This window comes from Apis mellifera, linkage group LG4 (assembly GCF_003254395.2).
Source record: "Apis mellifera strain DH4 linkage group LG4, Amel_HAv3.1, whole genome shotgun sequence".
Taxonomy (NCBI): domain Eukaryota; kingdom Metazoa; phylum Arthropoda; class Insecta; order Hymenoptera; family Apidae; genus Apis; species Apis mellifera.
Window position 1 is genome coordinate 2,168,561 of NC_037641.1, and position 23,369 is coordinate 2,191,929.

The following is a 23,369-nucleotide window of genomic DNA, read 5'->3' on the forward strand; positions in this document are numbered from 1 at the left end:
TTATCAATCGATTTTTCCGAATTATAACTTTATTATATAAAATGTGAAACATTATGTAATGAATCAATATGCATCCATTAGAATTGTTTAAAATTCTTTTCAATAAGCAAATAATATACACGTTACTATTTTTGAATTCTATTTTTAAATTAAAAATTAATAAATTAATATATTATTTATACTTATATTTATTATATTATATAATATAAGTAATTTAATTAATATTAATTACACTATAAAAGTACATATAATATTACATGTACATGATAATTACACTATAACAATTAAATTCTCTTTAAATAGATTAAATTAAAATTGATAAAACCCCAAAATAATAATTATTGATTAATAATATAATATAATTTCTATATTAAAAATAAACTTCTGAAATAACATTTATATACAATATAACTTAATTTTTAAATATTATAGAAATTGTATATATAATCGATCGTATAACAAAATTTAAATTTATTACGTATCGATTCATTTTTTTGTGTGTTCATTATTGGTTTATAAATTATTGTGCAAGAGACTTCTAAAAACGATATGTATCTAACCAAATATTTCTACTTCGTGCCAATCCGTGCCCAGTCGGCGCATCTCGTGACAGTGCGCGCAAATACGGGTTTTGTTACTAGAGGCCCGCGGATTTGTAACGAGAACAGTTTATTTCACGCGTACTACGGAACGAATCGTGAAATTGATCAAATACATGAAGAAACAGGTGTCATTCGTTAATTCATTTGTAAAACGCTTCTACTTTCATTCAATCGACATCCAAGCATTACTTGATAAATCTTTTTTTATTTTATCTCAAAGAATTCTTTTTTTCTACTATTGGTGGAAAATATGATTTGATTTGATCTGATTTTCGTGATTACAATCTTATTCGACCCTATTTATAGTAATTCGTGAATTTCCATTGTGCAATCAATTGATTTCGAAGAATTGGAAAACACTTGCAAAATTTTCTTCGAATTTATCGTGTTCTATTGTGTTCTAATCAATCGGATAAAGGAATCGTATCTTCAAAGCTCTTTTGAAATTCGAGTTTAAAAATATCAAAATAAAGAACTGATGTGAAGAAAGTGCGTTGCAAAGAATCGAACAGGTAATAATGATATAACTTTGAAACGATAATATAAAATTGAAAATGTGTGCATTATTTATAAAACAATTTGCACATGATTTTGATCGATTTTTATATAATAATTTAAATGAAGTGAAATTAAGTAGAAATGACAGATAAGCATGTGAAATTTATAATCGTGAATTTATAATCGTCGCATTTGATACTATTATGGGAATAATGTATATTATTATAATATTATCATGAAAATTTGATTTCAGTTCTTTTTATCGATTATTGAATCTTCTTCATTGTGATTGTATACCATATATGTAAGTAGACGCATATGAATTTAATCGAACTATATCTAAAAATTAAAATAAAGAATTATATATTATATATTATATTACTATAGAGCATCGGCCTGTTAATATTTGAATCTAATTTAGAGAAACACATGTATGTATCCATGTATAGTCAGCTAGTATTCAAAGTATTTTATACGATTCACGTTATTTATCATGTATTTCAATATTTAACCTTGAAATACAATGACGAGAGGTATTATTTATAGGGATTTATACACGTATTTTGATGACTCGATGTGAAATTGAGATTGATAAAAACTTCTAATAATTTTAAAAAAATTCGTTAGATTGTTTTTTTTAAAGAAAAATATTGAATAGTTCTCATAGAATTGTTGGTATTTTTAATTAATATGATTTTTATATAAATCAATTAAATAATGATAGATTTGATAATAAATGAAATATAATATAAATTAATATTATATTATAATATAATATTTAATTTATCAAGAAATTAAGAAGAAATATTATTTATTCTTCTGAAAAAAATAATATTTCTAATAAAAATTATATATCCTATATATATATATCCTAGTAATATAGTTTACATATAATCATTATAAATGTTAATTATTATACTATTTAACAGTATTCATAAAAAAAATTTATAGATAATTTTATAAATAATTTTAATAATATATATCTTTATATATTTAGAATCATAATTGAATTGAAAAAATCAGATATATGTATATATGCAAATATTTGTCAAAATATTATTAATTATTATATAATTATAGAATAAAAATCTTATTTAATTCAAGTGAAAAGTGAATAATTTTTCAGTATTTTAGAATCTCTTGTATAACAAGATATTTTTTTTATAATATTTTTTTTTATAATCTAACATAAAAACATCTAACATAAAAATATCTAACATAACATTCAGTTCTAAGTGCGTTACCTTAATCTACATTTTTCAATTTTATTAGCATTAAATTACATGTTTGAGCGGAAATTAATCGATAATTGATGGCTATACTGTTTCTTGATTATGAATGGAACTTTATGGAATCGAATTACAATTCCGCAAGAGTCATTTTTCTGTATATTTTGCTCGATTCTAATATACTCTTCTTATAACTTTTTCTATAAATCATGTATCGATTATAATTAAATAAGAATTATTCATTTAAAATTTTTTTCTATAAATTTTGCATTATAAATTTTGTATTAAGTATTATATTTTTATATCGAGAACTTTATTAATTTTATTAAATTGAGTTTTGTTTAAAATTTTATCATATGCTATCTTGATAAGTAATGGATAGTAGATTTTATTAGTAATGCTATTCAAATATTTTGTATTTCGTATTATATTTTGTATTTTGTATAATTTTTTTTGAATAAAGATTTCATGAAAAAATTTTCTAATTCTATTAAATTATTATATTATATATAAAGATTTTCAATGTGTAAAAGATTTTTTATATATTGCCTCTTAAAAGAAATTAATGAGATTATCTGATATCTTATTTTAATCAATTAAAATTTAAATAAAAATTATTTGGAAATGATTTATTTATAATTAAAACAAAATAAAATTATTTTTTTTATATATAATTTCTAAAATAAGAAAAATAAATAGTTTAAAATACTTCACAATTTCAAATTTTTTATTTTCATTTTAAATAAAATATAATAATCTATTATTTAAATTGAAAATTCGTAATTAATAATGCAACTATTAACGATTATTTAATATTTATAATATATAATATATGTTTCTTTTTTAAAAATAATCATCATAATCATTTTATTGATTAATGATCTAATTTATGCTTATATAATTTAAAAGAAAAATTTGTTTTTGAAACATAGTAAATATAATAAGAAATACATCAAATAAAACATCAAGTTGATTTATCGATTTATCAATTAATGTACATTTATGAAGAATGAAATAATGAAATATTTATAAAGAAATTTAATTCGATATTCATATTTTGCATTTTAAATATTAGACATTTTTATATATTCACATGTATTCAAATGATTCATTATTACAAAGTAGTCATAATAAAATGCAAAAAGTTACTTTCTTTTTAATTTCTTTCGATGATTTTCGAATATATTCTAGAAATCAATATTTTGAATAATTTTTTCCTATACATGTAACTAATAGTCTAACTAATAGATTTAGTTTTTAATATATATTTGGAAGATTATCTATTATATTGAATTTCATTTAAATGTGTCATTTATTTATTTGCGCGTATGATAACATGTACATAAGCATGCGAACATCATTTATTTTTTATTAAAAATTTTTTATGCAAACAGATTGTAATAATAGGCAATTCATATAATAGAATATAATAAAATCATTCAATTAAAAAGACAGGTTTTTATAAAAATATGTAATAAATTTGATGAAATATCTTAATCCTTATATCGAACTTAAATGTTCCACAGAAATTATTTTATTATTATTAATATTTATTCATCAACTTTTAAAATAACTTTAAAATAAAATATAAAATAATTGTTTTCTTTTGAATATTACTTTTGAAAATTACAATAATTTAGTATCATTACTATAGTATTTATTATCGTAACAATGGTCATTGTAATTTCGATCGCCTAAATTTATGTTTTATATATATATATCTTAAGCTCTCTATAAATATTAAATGTGATAATATTAATTTATCCATATATATTTTGAATATCAAATGATCATGATGAAATGATATAGTTCATAGAAATAATAGATAAGTAATTGCATACTAACCCATAAACTATCATGGATATATAAATACATAAAGATAAAATTCAATAATGATAATAATATTATTTTTTGTAAATATCTCGAAAATAAGGGGATACATAAAATCTTGTTCTCTTTGAAATATATTAAATTTATCGATGAAAATTCTATTTTTTTAATTATCATTAGTTTTATATTTTATTTAATTTTTATTGAAAGATACAAATTATATATATATATATATATATATATATATATATATATATATATATATATATATTATAGAAGAATTAAGATTTACGAGCAATGTTTCGTTATAATTGTTGCTATCAAATCATTTTATATTGACTTCACTATAAGAACGATTTGACCATGAACCATGAATTCTCAACAGTGAATACTTATTAAAGACAATGCCGTTAAAAATGGAAAGTGAGCTATACAAATTACATCTCGAGTTTATAAAATACAGTTATATCGCCTTGTACGTCATTCAATTATTTGCTTTGCAAATAATTGCAAATGTCTCTTAATATATTTCTTTTTTTATTCTTTTCATAAAAATAAACTCAATATCTATTCTGATTATAATATATAATAATATATAAAAAAATATATAAAAAAATATATATAATAAAAAAATTTTATTTAAAAAATTTTGAAAATTATAAAATTATAAAATTATAAATGTATTTTAATTTATACGATTGAATTATATTATACAATTACAAAAATTCCCGCTTTCTCTTATAAACACAGTCACAGCTTATCCTCATTTCTCATTTATTTCAATTTACATGTGCACACTTTAATTCTTGCACACTCACTTTCCATGTTTATTCAAATTTTATATAAAGACAAACTTCATAATTTCTATGCTAAAAATAATGCTGTTTTTTTCATATAATTTTCATAATTGAAATTCCAAAATATTTGAAAAACAATATTTTTTTTTGTTTTCTTTATTACTTTTAGATAGATATTTATATTATTATTTTTTTAATAAATATCAAATATACTAATAACATAAAAATTTATTGAATATTCCAAATAAAATGAGCTCTCAAACATGATAATCGCGATTATTTTTGCTTTCTTTACAATTTTCTAGATTATTTTTTTTTTTTAAGAGCATATTTCTAACTAAAATTTTCATCAATATTAGCAAAAAGATAAAATAAAAAATTTTTGTTGCTCATTATAATTTTTGCCTCTATATTATAATCATTAATTACGATATTTACTTTAGATTTCTTTTTTTTTTCTCTCTTTAAAAACTTACTATGTTTTAATTAATCAATTCGTTTAATTACATGATTGTGTAGATAAATCTGTAAAAAAAATTGGTAAGAAAAACTCCCGCTGATCAATGAAGTTTAATCATTCTTAATTAAATCTTTTATCGCCTTAATTATTATCAATGAATAATAAATCGTTTTTATTGATTCTAGAGAAAATTAATTCTTATTTCTTATTCAGAAATGAAATATTTGTATGTAAAAAGCATTTTTATACATCATATGATATATAAAAATTATATATTTAATAGAATATAATAGAAAGGTTTTTTATAAAATATTCTGTATATATAATTCAATGTTACTAATTTAAAAAATTAGTATATATGCGTATATATTAGTATTTGCACATGAATAATATTGTACTTTCTTAAAATGAAAATAAGAATTATGTTACTAATTAATTTAATATTATCGGAATAAGTATTTCTGAAAGATATTAAATATTCTTTAAAACTATTTTATAATTCGAATATTTTATTAATCAAATTTTATAAATTTTTTTCATCCATTGTGCTAACTTTCAAAAGCGAAAATTTCAAAATTTTTTTCAGCGTTTTTAAATATCCACTAAAACTAAAATCCTAATGCCATCATTTTATATTATATATTAAATCTAAAGTAAATTATGCAGAACATCATTGAATGATAATTCTGAAGTTATGAATCAAAAAAATTTTTCTATATTTCTAATAATATTTTATTTTTATCGAGTATATATTATTTTTATTGAGTAATTAGGTTTAATATTTTATGTATATTCAAAATTTTAATATAAATTAGAAAAATACTTTATATACTTACAATTGATATTATATTATATAATATTATATTATATATTATAATTATATTATATATTATATATATTATAATTATATTATATATTATATATATTATAATTATATTATATTATATATTATATAATTTATAATAATTAATTTATAATACCAATTAAATATATAATTAGCTTGTTTAAAGTCAATGGAATAATATTTTCAGAACTTAAGAGACAGCAACATACCATTTAAATCACTAAAGCTACAAAAATAATTAGATGATATTATTACGTCATGAGTTTCTGAGCATTTATTGGCAGACAGAATATGTGTACATATATGTATATTCTCAAACACTAGGATCTATTCGTCTATTTGTACAATAATCTCTATTTAGATTATATACGAAATAGATACTACATATATAGATATATTTCATAATATTCAGATTTGCTAATATAATTGAAATCATTAAAGTCATTTTTACTGTACAATTTAAATCTGAATTATATTATATTATATTTTATTAAAATATAGAATGTCATTAAAATAAATTTTTATTTAAATAAATAATAATTTAAATAAACATATTTAAATTATAATAATAAATAATATATAAGATATTATAATATTATAATATTATAATAAATTATTATAATATATAATAAATAAGATATTTATCTTATTTATTATCTTTTTCTTTATTATCTTACCTTAAATAATTTTATTTTAATAATGATATATTCGAAATATTAATTATTTTAACATTTAACATTTGTCTGTAGAGATTCAATTTTATTAAAAAAATATGAATATATATTTTTTGACAAAATAATTTTCTTATATATAATTTATATTAATATATAATTTTAAAATTATTTTTCTAATATCTACATCTATATAAAAATAACTAATATATTTTTTTCTAAAATAATTTATTTTTTCATTTAAAAATTTATTATTTTCTTAAAAAAAAGTTTAATATTTGATAAGTTTTTTAAATATATATTTTTTTATAAATCTTCGTTCAATTTATTTTTTAATTTTATTTCAAATAAAAATAACTTGCATGATTTATAAATTAAAATAAAAAAATAAAAGATGAAAATTAAAATCAATTCAATCTGCTCCGAAATATAAATAATTGTAAATCATTGCTAATCTTTATAATCATATATGAAATATTTTTGATTAATATTCTGAAAATCGTAATATTCTTTCATTTATAAGATATATATAACAAGAAGAATCGCCCAAGAGAGAGATTTGTTAATCAGATTTGTAAATATCATTTCGATCGAAAATATAATTTTCCGTGAACATCTAATCGATTCTTAAGACCAAATGGTGAACAAACTGGATGCTGATTGAAAAATAATATAGCATCCGCGACGTAAAATAGAAGTTATTTTGTTTCGTAAGAATCGAAGAACATTCCGAATGAAATATTTAGTACGAGTATACACCGATGATAATAGAAATAAGTTTTTACTTGATTATATAATTATCTTGTATTAAAAAAAAAAATTAAAATTGAAAATATTAAAACATTTTATGAATTTATATGAAATGATATTATGCATTACGAATCTATTAGAAATACATTTATTTTATCAAAAAAATAAAAAAGAATCGAAATATAGAGTATTTTAACGATTATTATCGAATATTTTATCAATTATATATATATATATATATATATATATATATATATTATATATTTAATATATAATATAATATAACATAATAATATATACAATGTATAATTATAATAGGAATACAAGAAATATATAATAATAATAAAAATGAAAGATTAATTTAATATTGATTAAAGATAAAAAGATAAATTTAATAATAATAATAATAATAATATTATATTATAATAATAATAATGATAAAAGAAATTTATTTGAAAAATGAAATCAAATAAGAAACTATTCTAAAAAAAAAAAAAGAATTATGTTTTATGAATTAATATTTAAAAATTTATATATGTAATAATAAAGCTTCTTGTTTACACTAAAAATAATAGATCTTTTTATAAATAATAGTCTTCCTCATCAAATACAATACACTTTCTGAAACAATACTTGAGCGGTTGAATTAAATATATAAACCACATAATATATTTGTAAAACTATTATTATATGTATTATATATATATTTATTATATATTCTTAGTTTCAAAATCTAAATAAATACAAGCATAAATATAAGTTAATATATAAAAATGTTGATTGAAATTTATTTAATGTATTTTAAGTAATTTCAGTTTAGAGACAGCACATGAAGACGGAAAAAAATATAAAAAAGATAATTAGATGATTAAAAAAAGAAACTGATTAAAATAAATGCAACAATATAACAATGCAAAACAATAACTAACTATACATTAACAATCATCAATTATGTTCTTATATCGTTCTCCTATATCGTTATTACATACAAAGATAAAATTATTTTATTCTATTTATATTTATCTTTGTTTAAAATAAATTTCAAAATATATTAACACTCTGTATATTATAGTACATTTATTATCTTATACAAAAAAAATAAAAAAATCTAAAAAAGTATAAGAATGAAAAAAAAAGAAAATATTTTTATATAAAAATACAAAATATTAAAAAAAAAATGTATTATTTTTATTATTCAAATCTTTTTAAAATGTATGAATAATTATCATACATTTTAGAAAAAGAATCAATTTGAATCAATTTGAAAAATTTCGAAAGGCCAATAGACATGAAATTTCGAAGGATGGTAAGGGAAAAAAGGCGGGAGGAAGAAAAGAAATGGATTGATAATGCTTATCATTGAAATTTTATATGGGACATCCTATAATACGAATGATATATGATATATGATATATGATATACGATATGTGTGATATCATTAAGCATATATCATACGTTATTTAACAATCAATGATCGTTTGTATTATTATATAAAAACAATTCTATTAGTAATTATATAAGTAATAATATTTGATTAAGCATCATTTGTATATGTATTCAATATGATGTTAGTGAAATTTTTAATTAATATCTTAGGAAATAATAATTGATTGAAATTAAAATTTTATATTTCACATTACTTTCCTTCGCTAATATGTCACCAAATGTTATATCGATCGATCGAAACTACAACTTTCTTTTTAATTAGAATATAAATTAATTTTTTAATTATTTAATTAATTTTCATAATCAGAATACAATAAATTAACTTTTAAGAAAGAATTGCTTTCCCCTTAATCTATAGTTTATTTTCCTATAAAACATCAGCACAAAGGCAATTGATATTATTAAGTATATTCTTATATTCTTAAGCAAGATCTTATTACTTTTTAAGTTTCAAGATATATAGCGCCAGTCGTATCGTTTCTTTCATTCTACATTTTTTTATTAAGTTTATCATTTGTAACTGTATCAATTCTTTTCAATATATTTTAAATATTTCAATATATATATATATATATATATATATATATATATATATATATATATATATATATGAGATTATATTTTATTTAAAATATATTGAAAAGAATTGATACAGTTACAAATGATAAACTTAATAAAAAAATTATATATATATATATATATAATGTTTTGAAACATTAAAAATATACTAGAAAAGTTTGATATCAATTTAACATTTGTTCCATATTTTTTTAATATTTTTTGTATTATATTAAAACAATTTATTTAAAAAAATTGATTAAAAAAAATCAGTTTGAAAAGAAATTTATATATTTAAACTGATATTAAATATTTTTTTTATACATATATATGTTATTATTTTTATGATTTGTTGATTTTATTTTATGTAAAAATAAAAAATAAGAAATATTTAATTTAATTTAATTCTGATTGGAAAAATTAAAGATTAGATATAAAAAAATTGTTTTGTGAATTTTTATTTTTTTTTCCTTGTCATTTATATATATATGTTTATGCTGCTTAATCAAATATATATATATATATATGTTTATATATAATATAAAACATAATAAATTATATGAAACAATTTTTTTATTGAAAAATTTCTTTGAGAGAGTGAAATCAATTTCTAAAATTTTTACATTTATGAATAGAAATTCTTTTTATCAAGGGTGATAACATTAAAATTTTGTATCTTTGAATATTGTATCTTGTGTCATTATATCATTATAAAATTATATTTAAAAAAAAATACACTGAAATTTTGAATATTAAGATTTCTTAAATTAATATTCAATAAAAAAATATATCATTATATTCTTCAACTCGCAAATTTTCATTAAAAATAAAGAATTATAAAATTTAAAAAATTTTATTAAAAAGTTTCTTTTACTTTTAATAAAATTTTATAATTATATAAAATATTTAGAATATAATGAAGAAGAATATATATTAATATATAATTTAACGAAATATATCATTTTAAGAAAATGAAATCAACGCTCAAAATAAAATTTCAATATATTTTTCAATTTTTAGATTAATATTATAATGATACAAAATATGACAAAAAAAATATAATTTTCAATTATAAAATATTTTATAATTCAATTATAAAATATTCTATTACTTTCGATAAAAAAAAACTTGAAACAAAATATAAAATATAAAAAAAAATGTTCAAATTTTAAAAATTTTATTTGTTTTAATAGATTCTATCGAAAAAAAAATGCGTAACTTATTACGCTTTAACTTATTATGCATATAAATTTTCATTCGAAAATAAAATTTTCATATCATAATTTTCATATTTCAATCCCTTTAAGATAGTGTTCAAATAAATATTTTCATGAAACACTGTACATACATGATTGATAAGCGATATCATTTAACATTCAGTCAGATTGTCTGGCTCAGTCTTTCATAATTATTAGTTGGCGTATGGTGATATTGTGCAGTGATAGATCGACTTCATATAAATGCTCATTTATAATCAAACTATCGATTATGAAAAAATATATCATATATTTCTTAAATAATTTATTATAAAAAAAAAAAAGAATATTTCATTTATTCAATATCAATTTATCAATATCAAGATCAATCTTAATAAATTTCTCGAATAACATATTTATAGATTGAAAATTATGAAGATGTAAGTTAATTTATTATTATTTTTTATAAAATTGAATTTCACATTTATTTTGGAGTTAATTGACAATAATATTTTTAAAATATTTAAAAAATTTTTGAAAAACTTAAGTAATCTATTTTTCATTTTCTATAATATTTTACTTTTTTATTTTTATTAAAGTCATAAAAATAAAAATTATTTCTGGAAATAAATTCTCATAAAAATTCTATTAAGAATAATTATAAAAGAAAAAAAAAATTTCTACTATTAATTCTTATTACAGAATTTATTTTTTAATGTTCCAAATGCCATCAACTCGACATCACCTTCAAAAGAAATTATTATGCAAGGAAGAAAGTTGATGAAGACTGAAGACCAATCTCTATATAATTAAAATTTTTAGACAAATTCATGAAAGGAGAAATGAAAATATCTCCAGATAAAGAACGAATATCGCCCATCATGTATCAAGGATTAGAAGATGATTTCAAGAAGAATAATTTAAAGAATCGTAGATTAGCAGAAACAGATGATTTTTTAACGGCTGATGGAAGTTATCGTAGCAGCAAGACGGAATATGTGCCTCGTATCTCATGGTCGAACTTGATAGGATTACTTTTTGTACACATAGGTGGTCTGTACGGATTTTACCTCATCTTTGTTGAAGCTAAGCTCTCTACCATATTATGGAGTAAGTATATTTAAAATTAATTAGAATAAATATTTCTAATATTGCCATAAAAAAATTCATAAAATTTTAAAAACAGAGCATTTGTAGAAATTAACAATAAGTTGAGATTGAAATTGAAAAGATATATTTTATTAATAGGATATTAGAACATTTGTGTTAATAACTGATTATTAATTATATTAATTACTGATATTATTATTAATAAAATATTATATAGAGATGAAAGGAAAACTTGGATGAAATATATTTTTAAGTTGCTATCCAGTCAGAAATTAAAATGATCAATTCCATTTTTTAATTTCTTAATTTCTAATTTCATTTTATTAAATATAAAAAAATATACTATAATATATATATTATAATATATAATATATATACTATAAAATAGTATATTTAATTACTATTAAATATACTATTTAATTTTTAATTAATTAATTTTATGTAATTGAAATTCAAATTCAAATTCAATAATCTCAAAGAAAAAAATAAATGAAAATCTAAAAGAAAATTTTCAGATTTAATCAATTTCTAATTAGAATATTATTCTCATTTTTAATTAACTATTAATTTTTATATGTTTCGCGGATATCAATATTTTACATATAATTTAAATAAGTAATTGAATGAATTACAAAGATAACTATCAATAAACCAAATTTATTCTTCATTTTTCAGAAATTAATTTAATTCATAGTATTCATATTAATAAAAAAAAAAATCTCATTACTATATAAAATATTTCCTCCTTGAGATTATAAAGAATTAAAAATTTAATAATCATTTTTATGTATAAGCAAAATAATGTTTTCATTAATATTTCATTAAAATTTCAATAATATTTTTCATGAATGAGAAGTATATTAAAAAAAAAAATTAAGAGAAAAAAAATTATAAAAATTAAAAGATTAAAAAATTATTAATTATATTAATAATATTAATTATACATTGTTGATTGATAATTATAACTAAAAAATAATAATAAAATGATGAATAAATTATAAATTGTTAAATCATTTATTATTTTAAAATAGTATATAAATGATTTTAAAATAGTATATAAACAATTTATAATACAATAAAAATTCGATGTAATTTATATGCTATTAAATTATGTAATACTTTAAATATTATAAATATTATAATATAATTAATTAATTAAATTTCTTTGTATATCTATATATATATATATATATATAAAATGTAATATTATATATATATTAAATATATTAAATATATATATTTTTATGCATATAATATTTAATATATCAAACAATATTAATAATTGTATTTATTTATATTATTTAAAATTCTTTTGTCATGAAATTTATCGAAATTATACATATAATAAATACATATCATGCATTCTGTTGCAGTGTTTATTACTACTTATACTACCGGATTCGGCATAACTGCAGGAGTACATCGATTGTGGTCTCATAGGGCATACAAAGCAAAATGGCCACTTCGATTACTTCTAATATTCCTCTTTACCATAACCGGACAAGTATATGATTTTCTTATGACATATGATTTTCTTTATTATAATTTAATCAATATTTACAAAATTATTTTTAAACAAATAATTTTAATATATAAAAAAAATTAATTTCTGGGAAATTCAATTCAACAATAAAAATTAATATATAAAAGAATTCAAATTTTTCAAAATATGAAATATAACTCTTTTTCATTAATTTTAAAATTTAAAATTATTAACATAATATAATCTTTTTTACAAAATTTCTAAAAAATTTATTTTCAAAATAATATGTAAAGATTTTTTGAAATGTAAAATATGAATCTCTTTCATTAAAATTTAAAAATTTCAAATTATTAATAAATATGTATAAATCTTGTCTATAGAAAGATGTATACAGATGGGCATTGGATCACAGAGTGCATCATAAGTATAGTGAAACTGATGCAGATCCTCATAACGTTAAAAGAGGTTTTTTCTTCGCACACGTAGGATGGCTTTTTATAACTCCGCATCCCGATGTTGTCTCGAAACGAAAGGCAGTGGACATGAGTGATTTGGAGGCCGATCAACTTGTCATGTGGCAAAAAAGGTGGCGCTCCAATTAATGAAAAACTATATTTATCAAATAATATCACAAATTTTAACAAAGATATATTCATTTTTAGATATTACATTCTTTTATTCCCTCTTTTAACTATCGGATTTCCAGTTGTCGTGCCTTGGTATTTTTGGTCAGAATCGATTTGGACGTCTTTCTGGGTGAATTTTAATTGTCGTTTCTGTATTACTCTCAACATAGCCTTTTTTGTAAACAGCGTGGCTCACATGTGGGGTAAACGACCTTATGACAAGTAAGTTATCAGTTTTAATTTTTTGTTGAATTACAAATAATATAATAATAATAATAATAATAATAATAATAATAATAATAATAATGATGATGATGATGATGATGATGATGATGATGATAATGATAATAATAATGATGATAATAATGATGATGATGATAATAATGATGATGATAATAATGATGATAATAATAATAATGATAATAATGATAATAATAATGATGATGATAAATAGAAAAATAAATATCAACAATGACAAATATCTGATTTACAATTGTAGATCATAAAAAATCATACATGATTATTAATTCAAGTTTTTACAATAATTAAAATAACATTGATTAATTATAATTAATATAATTATATATTTTCATAATCAGTAAAAAAATTATTACGAAATGATCATTACACAATTCTAGTTGAAATTTATCTTCTTTAATGATATTTTTTTCATAAGTATATTTGTATAAATATTTATGAAATAAAAAGTATTTATATACTGTTCGAATTTATTATTTATTCTATATATATCTTATGAAAGAAGCAATAAAATATTATATAAACAAATTTTAATTGTTTTTTTATAACAGAAATAGTTATATGTACAAAATAATTTAACAATTCATTTAAAATTTATTTGTTTATATATTACTAATAATTATTAAAGCAATGACAGAATCATTAGCACTATTTGTATATATATAAAGTTAAACAAAAATGTTGATTAATTAAAATAAATACATGATAATAATTCTCTTTTTATCTTTAATATTAACTTATATATTTTATCAATACTATTTTCATTATTCAAAATATAAAAATTAATTATATGTTGATTAATTAATACATTCTTAACATTATATTATTCTTAATATATTAATTCATATATGAAATGCTAAGAATAAAAAATAAAATAAAAATATTGATTTCAAAAAAAATGTTATTAATAAGCAATTGTGCATTATTAATATAAAACTACAAATTAAACAAATAAAAGAAAAATATTTATTTTTATTAATACATTGAAATTTAAACCTAAAGTGAATACGAATGAAAGTAAGATTAATTTTAGAAGATTCTGGTCATCAATTGACATAAAATTTAGAGAAATAATAGGAAAGATAATCTTAAATCCAAAAATTTTAGCTATAAGTATTTACTAATTTCTGAAATATTAATAAAAAACTTATTATAAATTGAAAATTATATGTACAAATATTAATAATATAACAAATACTGTCTATATAAATATCATGAATATAATAGTCTTTACTATAGTAATCATTCAAAATTAAGAATAAAAGAATAATAATAATAAAAATTTACTCGTTCCAGATATATATCTTCAGTGGAAAATACGATGCTCTCCATCGCAGCCCTAGGTGAGGGTTGGCATAATTTCCATCATGTTTTTCCTTGGGATTACAAGACTGGAGAATTGGGCAATTACACGTTTAATTTGACTACGGGCTTCATCGATACTTTCGCGCGCTTCGGTTGGGCTTATGATCGAAAATACGTATCTCCAGCAATGGTGCGTCGAAGAGCAAAAAGATCTGGTGATGGCAGTCATATTTGGGGTTATGGGGACGCTGATATTTCAGCTGAAGATCTCCAAGAATTGGAACTGATGGATAAAATCAAACAGTAATTATATTTTTTTAATGATGAAATAAAAAATGAATGTAGTATTCTTTTGATTTTCGTGAAAAATTTTGGGAAATATATATTTATATTAAATGAATTGAAACAAGTTTATGAAATATGTTTTAGACGAATTATCGATCATTTTCATTTGATTTATTTTCTCGTTCGATAATTATTGATAATTAATTAAAAATAATTAATTAATTTCAAAAATATAATTTTCAGTATTCTTACAATGACTTGTGATTAAAAAATTCATAGATTTTTTCTCAGAAAATTTGTGGTAGTTCTTATTTAAAGAACTTATATGTAAATACTTTATTACTAAGTTTATTATTTAATTAATCAAGATAATTAAGATTAATTATGTTTGTGTAACATAAAATGTGTATAAAATAAATAATCTTTATTTTTGAAGAGAAAAATAGTGTGATATTATATTTTGTTATTTTATATTATGTTTACGTATATGTTTTATGTATATTATGATAAATGAACTTGTCTTTCTCTTTTACAAATTTCTGTTCAAGTTTATTACTTACAAAAATTGATAATAAGAAATGGTTTCATTGATATATTATATAATTATTATATATTAATATTATATAATATATAAGTGCCGTAAATGATAAGAAAATTTAAAAATGATAAAATTACAATATTATACTTATAATAAAAATTTTTAGAAATTTGATTAACTTATTGATCAGCTTCCTCTTCATCGATTAAAATATGTAAATATGTTATAATCGACATTTTTCATTCGTTTATCTCTAACAAAATCTTATTAATCTGTTTTTTTTTTTTACAAATTTTTATTTTATTTTATTCATTTTCTATACAAATTATATTTACAAAAAAACAATATAGATTTTTTTTCTGAAAGATAACATATCAATGATTCATTGATTTAATATATTTTATTTAATATGATTTAATATAAAATTTTAATTTTGAGTACTTATTATTTTCAAAATATTAAAAATTATACATCGAATATATTAATATAATTATATATCTATAATATAGTAATTATACAATCATCTTTGCTATCAAAATTGTCATCAAGTAATCTCGATATTTATATGTATATAGAATGTTTTATATAAAATTTTCAATCGTTTTCATTAAAAATTATAAATACACATATCATAAAAACTATTTTTAAATTTTAAGTTAATATCTATTACAGAATTGTTTTTATTCAAAAGATGTACATTATAAAAATATTTAAATTGATTTTTTTTTTGTTTATAAAAGATATTATTTTTGGCATTTGATAAGTCATTTCTTGAGAATGAATGATTATAAATGGAACTCTATAATCAGATACCAAATTTTATAACTACATATTGATTATTCAAAGATGAAAATTATGACAGAGAAAACTGGTGTATTATCTCGATTAATATATAAAACATTTGTACACAGATGAGGCTTTCAATATATAATATCGAAAGTTTTTAATATTCGAAATTAATATTTTAAATATAAAATCTAAGACATTAGATCTCTTATCCGAATTTTATGTGATTTTTTTGAACTGTAGTTGTATTATGATAATTCTTGAATCTTATATTTTGTTAAGATTTAATATATGCATAATATACGCATAGTTTGCATTTTATAATTACTACTCAAAGTTTTCATGAATATTGTTTGTAATAAATAATAAATAGTTCCCAATACAAATCTATCAGTTTTTTAAAAGAAATCGATTCGTTAGAAAGCATTGTATGCTTTTGAGTTTTCGTTAGAAAGCATTGTATATACAATTAATAATCATTATATATACAAATGAACAAATTTATTTTATTTTTATAAATAAAACAATTTTTGTTTTTTTACTATTTATAACTGATGCATTTGGAGATTGATAAATATCTATGTGTAATATACATAATCATAAGTACTCTAAAGATATTAAAGTTGAATTCCATTTCTACATTTCATATACTCGCACTTATAATTTGTAATTTTTTTTATATTTAGAAAAGAGAAAAATTTACTTTGAAAAACTTCACATAATTCAAATATTCATGGACAATAAAGTGAAAAAGATATTGAATTTTTAAATTCAAAATCGACCATAGTAACAATTCATTAACAAAATAAAAATATATCTTACATATTGAAGAAATTTATATCTATAAATGATGATTATGTTGAAAAGTAAGCATTTTAATGTTAATGAATTTTATATTCTTTTTTTCATTTTTTAAATATCTATTTTTATTTTTTAGGATATAAGAAGTAAATTGTTTTTCCAAAAAATATTAGTAATCAATTGATTAAAATTTAAAGAAGTTAATAAAAAAGAGAAATAAATATATAAAATATAAAATTTTAATTTTCGCAAATTATTATTTTCTAACATATTTTATAAATTCTGAAATTAATATATTCTTTATTTTTTAAAATTAATAAAAATTTTTCAGTATTATATATTGGATATAAAGATATAATTAATACATTGAACGCTATAAACGCTGAATCCTATAAAATATCATTTTTTTATATAATTGCTATGTTTAACAAATTATTTCTATTTATCTATTTCTAAAATTTATTTTGAAAATATTAAATTGAATTATTTTAAAAAGTAAATTTAAAATTATCATTAGAATTATCGAAGAATATCATTCAATATATTTAATTCTAATTCAAAATTGACTTCACAATTAAAAATTCTATTCAATATTTCCATTCAAAATTTAAAAATTAGATTTAAAAAATATATCAAATAAATTATAATTGAAAATTTCATTTCAGATTATTCTAATTATTATAGTAATATATTATAAAAAAAAAGATATTAAACTATAAACAAAATTTTTATAATTGAATTTTTAAAATTATAAGAATTTAAAAAAATGTATTTTTTAGTTTTCAAAATTTGATTATTATGTAAAAAAAAATAGATTATAATATTAAAGTATTTATAAATTTATAAATTTAGAAATATATTTTTTTTAAAATTGCAAGTATTTATTTTGAAATTTAAAATTTTGTCTGACAAAAATAACATATAAATGATTATTTAATGAATCATTATCTTTTAGTAATAATATTTTATGAAATCTTTTGCATTGTATTTTATTCAGATTTATAAATACATATTAAACTTGATTACGTCATTTAACATGTATAAATATTATGTATATATATGAATGTTTTAATAAATATAAAAAAATAATATGAATAATATAATAATAATAATAATAATAATATAAATAATTTGAAATTGTAAATAATTTGAAATTATTTTTGATTTATTTGATTATTAATAATCAATATTAAATTAAATAAATATCATTATTAATTATTTGATTATTTTATTTAATATCCTGCAAAATATAATAATTTTTTAAATCAATTCATTTAATAAAAAAAATTAAAATATTTAATAATTAAGTAGAAAATAGTTTTTAAGAAGTCTCAAGGTAGTCTAAAGGAAATGACAATGTGAATTAGATGATAATAGAAAACAAACGGAGTCCAGAGGTTAATCAAATGAAGCTCGTATTTTGGATTTATTCAATTAGTTCTTTTCCAACCTTTCAAAAGTGAGTTTCGTGTTATAAAGCAGGTAATATTCTGATCCACTGGATATATGATTTAATTTTTCAAATTATTTTGTTTTAATCTTTTCTTAATCTACGTTTCTCTTGTTTAATCTCTTGTGACATTTTCAATTAAACTATATTTCCAATTTATTCGATTAATTCGATAATTTTATATATGATTTATCCTTAAAAAAAGTTACCTTTCAAAACTACTTTTTTAATTTTTTAATGAAAATTTCTATTATAGATATTATATTTGTATTCTGAATATAATTTTCATTTTTTAATTCCTTGAAATTATTATTAAAGTTTCAAAATAATATATAATGTACTTGAAAATAAATAAAACATTGATGAAACAATGATGATAAGAAATGTATTGTAAATATAATATAATTTGTAATTTGTTAAAATAAACAGGATAATGAACGAAAGGAAACAAAAAGTGAAATGGATAGCCATTTTATGGTATATCTACATACACGTTTTAGGAGTGTACGCTATCTGGTTAATGTTCACTTCTGCCAAATGGATGACAATTTTCTATAGTAAGAAAATTTTTCTACATCGTTTATTTTTCAGAAAATTTTTCATTAATATTATTAATTTTATACTATTTATATCAAATCATTTTTTCAATGCTTAACAATACTCGTTGATATAATAGCGATTATAATATGGTTACAATAATTTATAATTTTTTTCAAGAAATGAATAATAAAATTAAAAATAATCATATTATAACTTATCATATTTAATCGCATTTAAACATCAGTATAAAATATATAAAATAACTTAACAAATGAAGAAATAATGATCTTATATCTATTATAATATATATGAAATATATTACATTATAAAAAAATATAAAAAATTAAAAAAATAAATATTATAAAAATTAAGAATTATAATATTACAAAAATATACTATAGAATTAATAATAATTGCATATGGACTATTAATTACAGTTATTAATATTCTGAAATCAGTCATCAAAATGATCAATAACTTTGTTCATTGCAAATAGACAAATGAAAATATCTCATTATTCTATCAAATTCCGATACATTATTCTTTTTTTTTTTATAATTTAGCTAATTAATTAATTTTTCAGCAATTTTCATAACAGCTATTGGTTACTTTGGAATGACAGCAGGTGCTCATAGATTATGGGCTCATAGGACATATGAAAGCGAGAGTTTGGTTAAACTTTTTCTCATGCTCGCTCATACTTCAACAGGAGTGGTAAATATCTTAAAGTCATGGTGTTAATGAAACAATTATAAAAATGAGATAAATTGTCTTTTTATTTTTTTTATCTAGACATTTACATATATAAATATTTACATTGTATATATGTGTATATATATATATATATATATATATATATATATATAAAATATATATATATATATATATATATATATATATATATAAAATATATATAATATATATATAAAATATATATATATATATATATATGAGATAATTTAATAATAAAATTTCAAATAAAGATTTTTCATATTATTTAATTGTTTTTTCTTTTCATCTTTATTTTTAATAAATTATAAAATATAGTATATTTTTTATAGGGTTCGATATATAACTGGGTATTATATCACAGAATCCATCATAAATATTATGGAACTGATAAAGATCCTTACAATCATAAGAAGGGATTTCTCTATAGTCATTATCTAAGCAATATATTGTCGCCTAATATGAACCTTGAAGAGATGAAACGTAGAATTGATCTAAGCGATATCGAGAATGATATTTATGTTTATTTTCAAAAGATGTAAGTTTCAGTTAAACATGTATATATATATATATTTATTTATTTATTTATTATATGAAAAATTATAAAATTCTAAATTCTTTTTAGCTGAAACATGTTGTAATGAAAATATCTATATGAATAGTAAGTTTAAGTTAATGGTTTATATAATGTTGAAATGATATAGTGATAATCCAACATATGAGCTATTAACTTAAACTAATTACTACAATTTTGCCTGTAAGCCATTGTTTAATTAGACAAAAAGAATTGTAAATATAATATTCCATTAAAACAATATTACTCACATATATTATTTTCATATTATTCGATATTTTATGAAAATTCTTACAGAATATATTTGTAATCAAATATATTTACTTATCAGCAATTTTCGTTTATTCGCAGCTTCTACTGGCCTTTATTTTTAATATTTGGACTTATATTGCCTCTGAATGCACCATTGGAATATTGGAATGAATCATTGATTGAGACTATATTAATAACAGGATTCCTACGATTCGCTATTATAATAAATATATCCTGGCTAATGAATAGTGCATTTCTGGTCTGGAATATCAAGGAAGGAGAAAAGTTAATACACATTTCAGATACAATTAGCTTATTATACAAACTATTTTTTAAAATGCCACAAAGTCATGGTACTGTCATTATTGACAATAATGGCATCCATATTAAATAAAATATTGCAATCATTGAAATAATGAAGAATTTTATATATAATCATTTGATTGTATTTATTATATTAAAATTGAAAAATTCGTTAGTTTATACAAATATAGATGTAATTTTTTTTTAATTATTTAATTTTTATTTATTAATAATTAAAATACAAATTCTATGAATTTGATTGACTTGGGTACTATTTATTTATGGTGAAAATAATTTCACTGAATTTTCTCAATATATGTATTAATAAAATTGTATTTTTTTATTGTTAATGTTGTTTCACAATTATTTTGATTATTTGAAGAAGCATTTTGAAGTTAAATTATTAAATAGAAAATTTCATTGTCAAAAAAATTCATTTTCTAATATTAAATTAATTATCGAAATAACATTAAAGAAATATAAAAATTAATAGACAAATATGTAACAATTGAAATGAAAATTCTCAATTTGAAAATTCAAAATTGACCAAGAAAAAGGAATTAAACTAAAAAATTAAATTAAAAAAATAAATTAAAACTAAAAATATTCGCATAATTCTATATTATATTTATTATAACCAAAAAGAAGTATTAACCAATCACAATTTATTAATCTAATTATGATTTCAGGATTCCATCAAAAACTATCAGCATTTTCTTCTTGAAAAAATCATTTTGGCCGAAATATCATTACAAAATTCCATGGGATTGGAAATGTGGTGAATTCGGTATTTATGATGATGATTGGACCACATTCTTTATTAAAATGGCGCACGAACTTAATCTGGTTAATTCATTACTAACAGTCGATACTGAAGATATCAGAGATATGCTTCATGAAATGACTATAAAAGAAATCACTCTTGAAGATAGTCTCGAAAAGTTGAAAGAAAAATCTATATTTAATATGGAGAAAACAAAATTGATAAAAAAACATTGAATTAAAAATGCAAAATTAGTTAAACTAAATTAATTCACCAAAATTCAATTTCATTGTTTACATATATTCATTTCAAATATTTATTTTATTGACATATTAAATATTACAAGATTTCGAATAAATGTAATTGAATAAATAAAATTAAAAACAATTAAAAAAAAAGTGTTCCTTATTATATACTTACATATTTTTACGATTTACTACGTTACATAAAAATTATTCAATCTAATATCAAAACAATAAGTTAATGATTATTAAAAAAATTTTTATTTAAATTAAGTTTTCAAAAAAAATCTATGCATTATTTGCATATTTATTAATTAAGAATATATCTAAATATATTTTCTTATTTTTTTCATTTCATCGTTTAAATTAGTTTTAAAATATTTTTATATCAGAAATTAATATAAATTATTAACAATTGATTTAACAAAATCTTTTAATAAAAT

At 18.3% G+C, this 23,369-nt stretch overlaps 2 protein-coding genes across 6 annotated transcripts; both read left to right on the plus strand.

The window, feature by feature from the left end:
- Nucleotides 1–630: 630 nt before the first annotated feature.
- LOC107965749 (acyl-CoA Delta(11) desaturase-like) lies at nt 631–16,012 on the plus strand. 4 transcript variants are annotated; one of them, XM_026440376.1, is made up of 7 exons: nt 631–1,114; nt 1,354–1,404; nt 11,584–11,991; nt 13,365–13,495; nt 13,855–14,060; nt 14,137–14,322; nt 15,655–16,012. In XM_026440376.1, exons 3-7 carry the CDS (start codon nt 11,712–11,714, stop codon nt 15,968–15,970), a joined length of 1,119 nt encoding a protein of 372 aa, XP_026296161.1. In that variant the 5' UTR covers nt 631–1,114; nt 1,354–1,404; nt 11,584–11,711; the 3' UTR covers nt 15,971–16,012. The 4 variants fall into 4 exon arrangements, with proteins under 4 accessions (XP_026296161.1, XP_026296160.1, XP_026296163.1 ...); XM_026440375.1 differs by lacking the exon at nt 1,354–1,404; XM_026440378.1 differs by lacking the exon at nt 1,354–1,404 and having other exon boundaries at nt 11,636–11,991.
- Nucleotides 16,013–19,425: 3,413 nt separating this feature from the next.
- On the plus strand, nt 19,426–23,082 carry LOC727166 (acyl-CoA Delta(11) desaturase). Of its 2 annotated transcripts, none has more exons than XM_026440105.1 (6): nt 19,426–19,532; nt 19,953–20,080; nt 20,647–20,777; nt 21,125–21,330; nt 21,718–21,903; nt 22,611–23,082. In XM_026440105.1, exons 1-6 carry the CDS (start codon nt 19,441–19,443, stop codon nt 22,918–22,920), a joined length of 1,053 nt encoding a protein of 350 aa, XP_026295890.1. In that variant the 5' UTR covers nt 19,426–19,440; the 3' UTR covers nt 22,921–23,082. The 2 variants fall into 2 exon arrangements, with proteins under 2 accessions (XP_026295890.1, XP_026295891.1); XM_026440106.1 differs by having other exon boundaries at nt 19,430–19,555.
- The last annotated feature ends 287 nt before the right edge of the window (nt 23,083–23,369 follow it).

Coding starts and splice junctions, on each gene's coding strand:
- LOC727166 (XM_026440105.1), top strand. CDS start 19,441: ATGATAATAGAAAACAAACGGAGTCCAGAGGTTAATCAAATGAAGCTC. Junction 19,533..19,952: donor TCTTTTCCAACCTTTCAAAA/GTGAGTTTCGTG, acceptor TAAAATAAACAG/GATAATGAACGAAAGGAAAC. Junction 20,081..20,646: donor ATGGATGACAATTTTCTATA/GTAAGAAAATTT, acceptor TTAATTTTTCAG/CAATTTTCATAACAGCTATT.
- LOC107965749 (XM_026440376.1), top strand. CDS start 11,712: ATGAAAGGAGAAATGAAAATATCTCCAGATAAAGAACGAATATCGCCC. Junction 13,496..13,854: donor TCTTTACCATAACCGGACAA/GTATATGATTTT, acceptor TCTTGTCTATAG/AAAGATGTATACAGATGGGC. Junction 14,323..15,654: donor GGTAAACGACCTTATGACAA/GTAAGTTATCAG, acceptor TACTCGTTCCAG/ATATATATCTTCAGTGGAAA.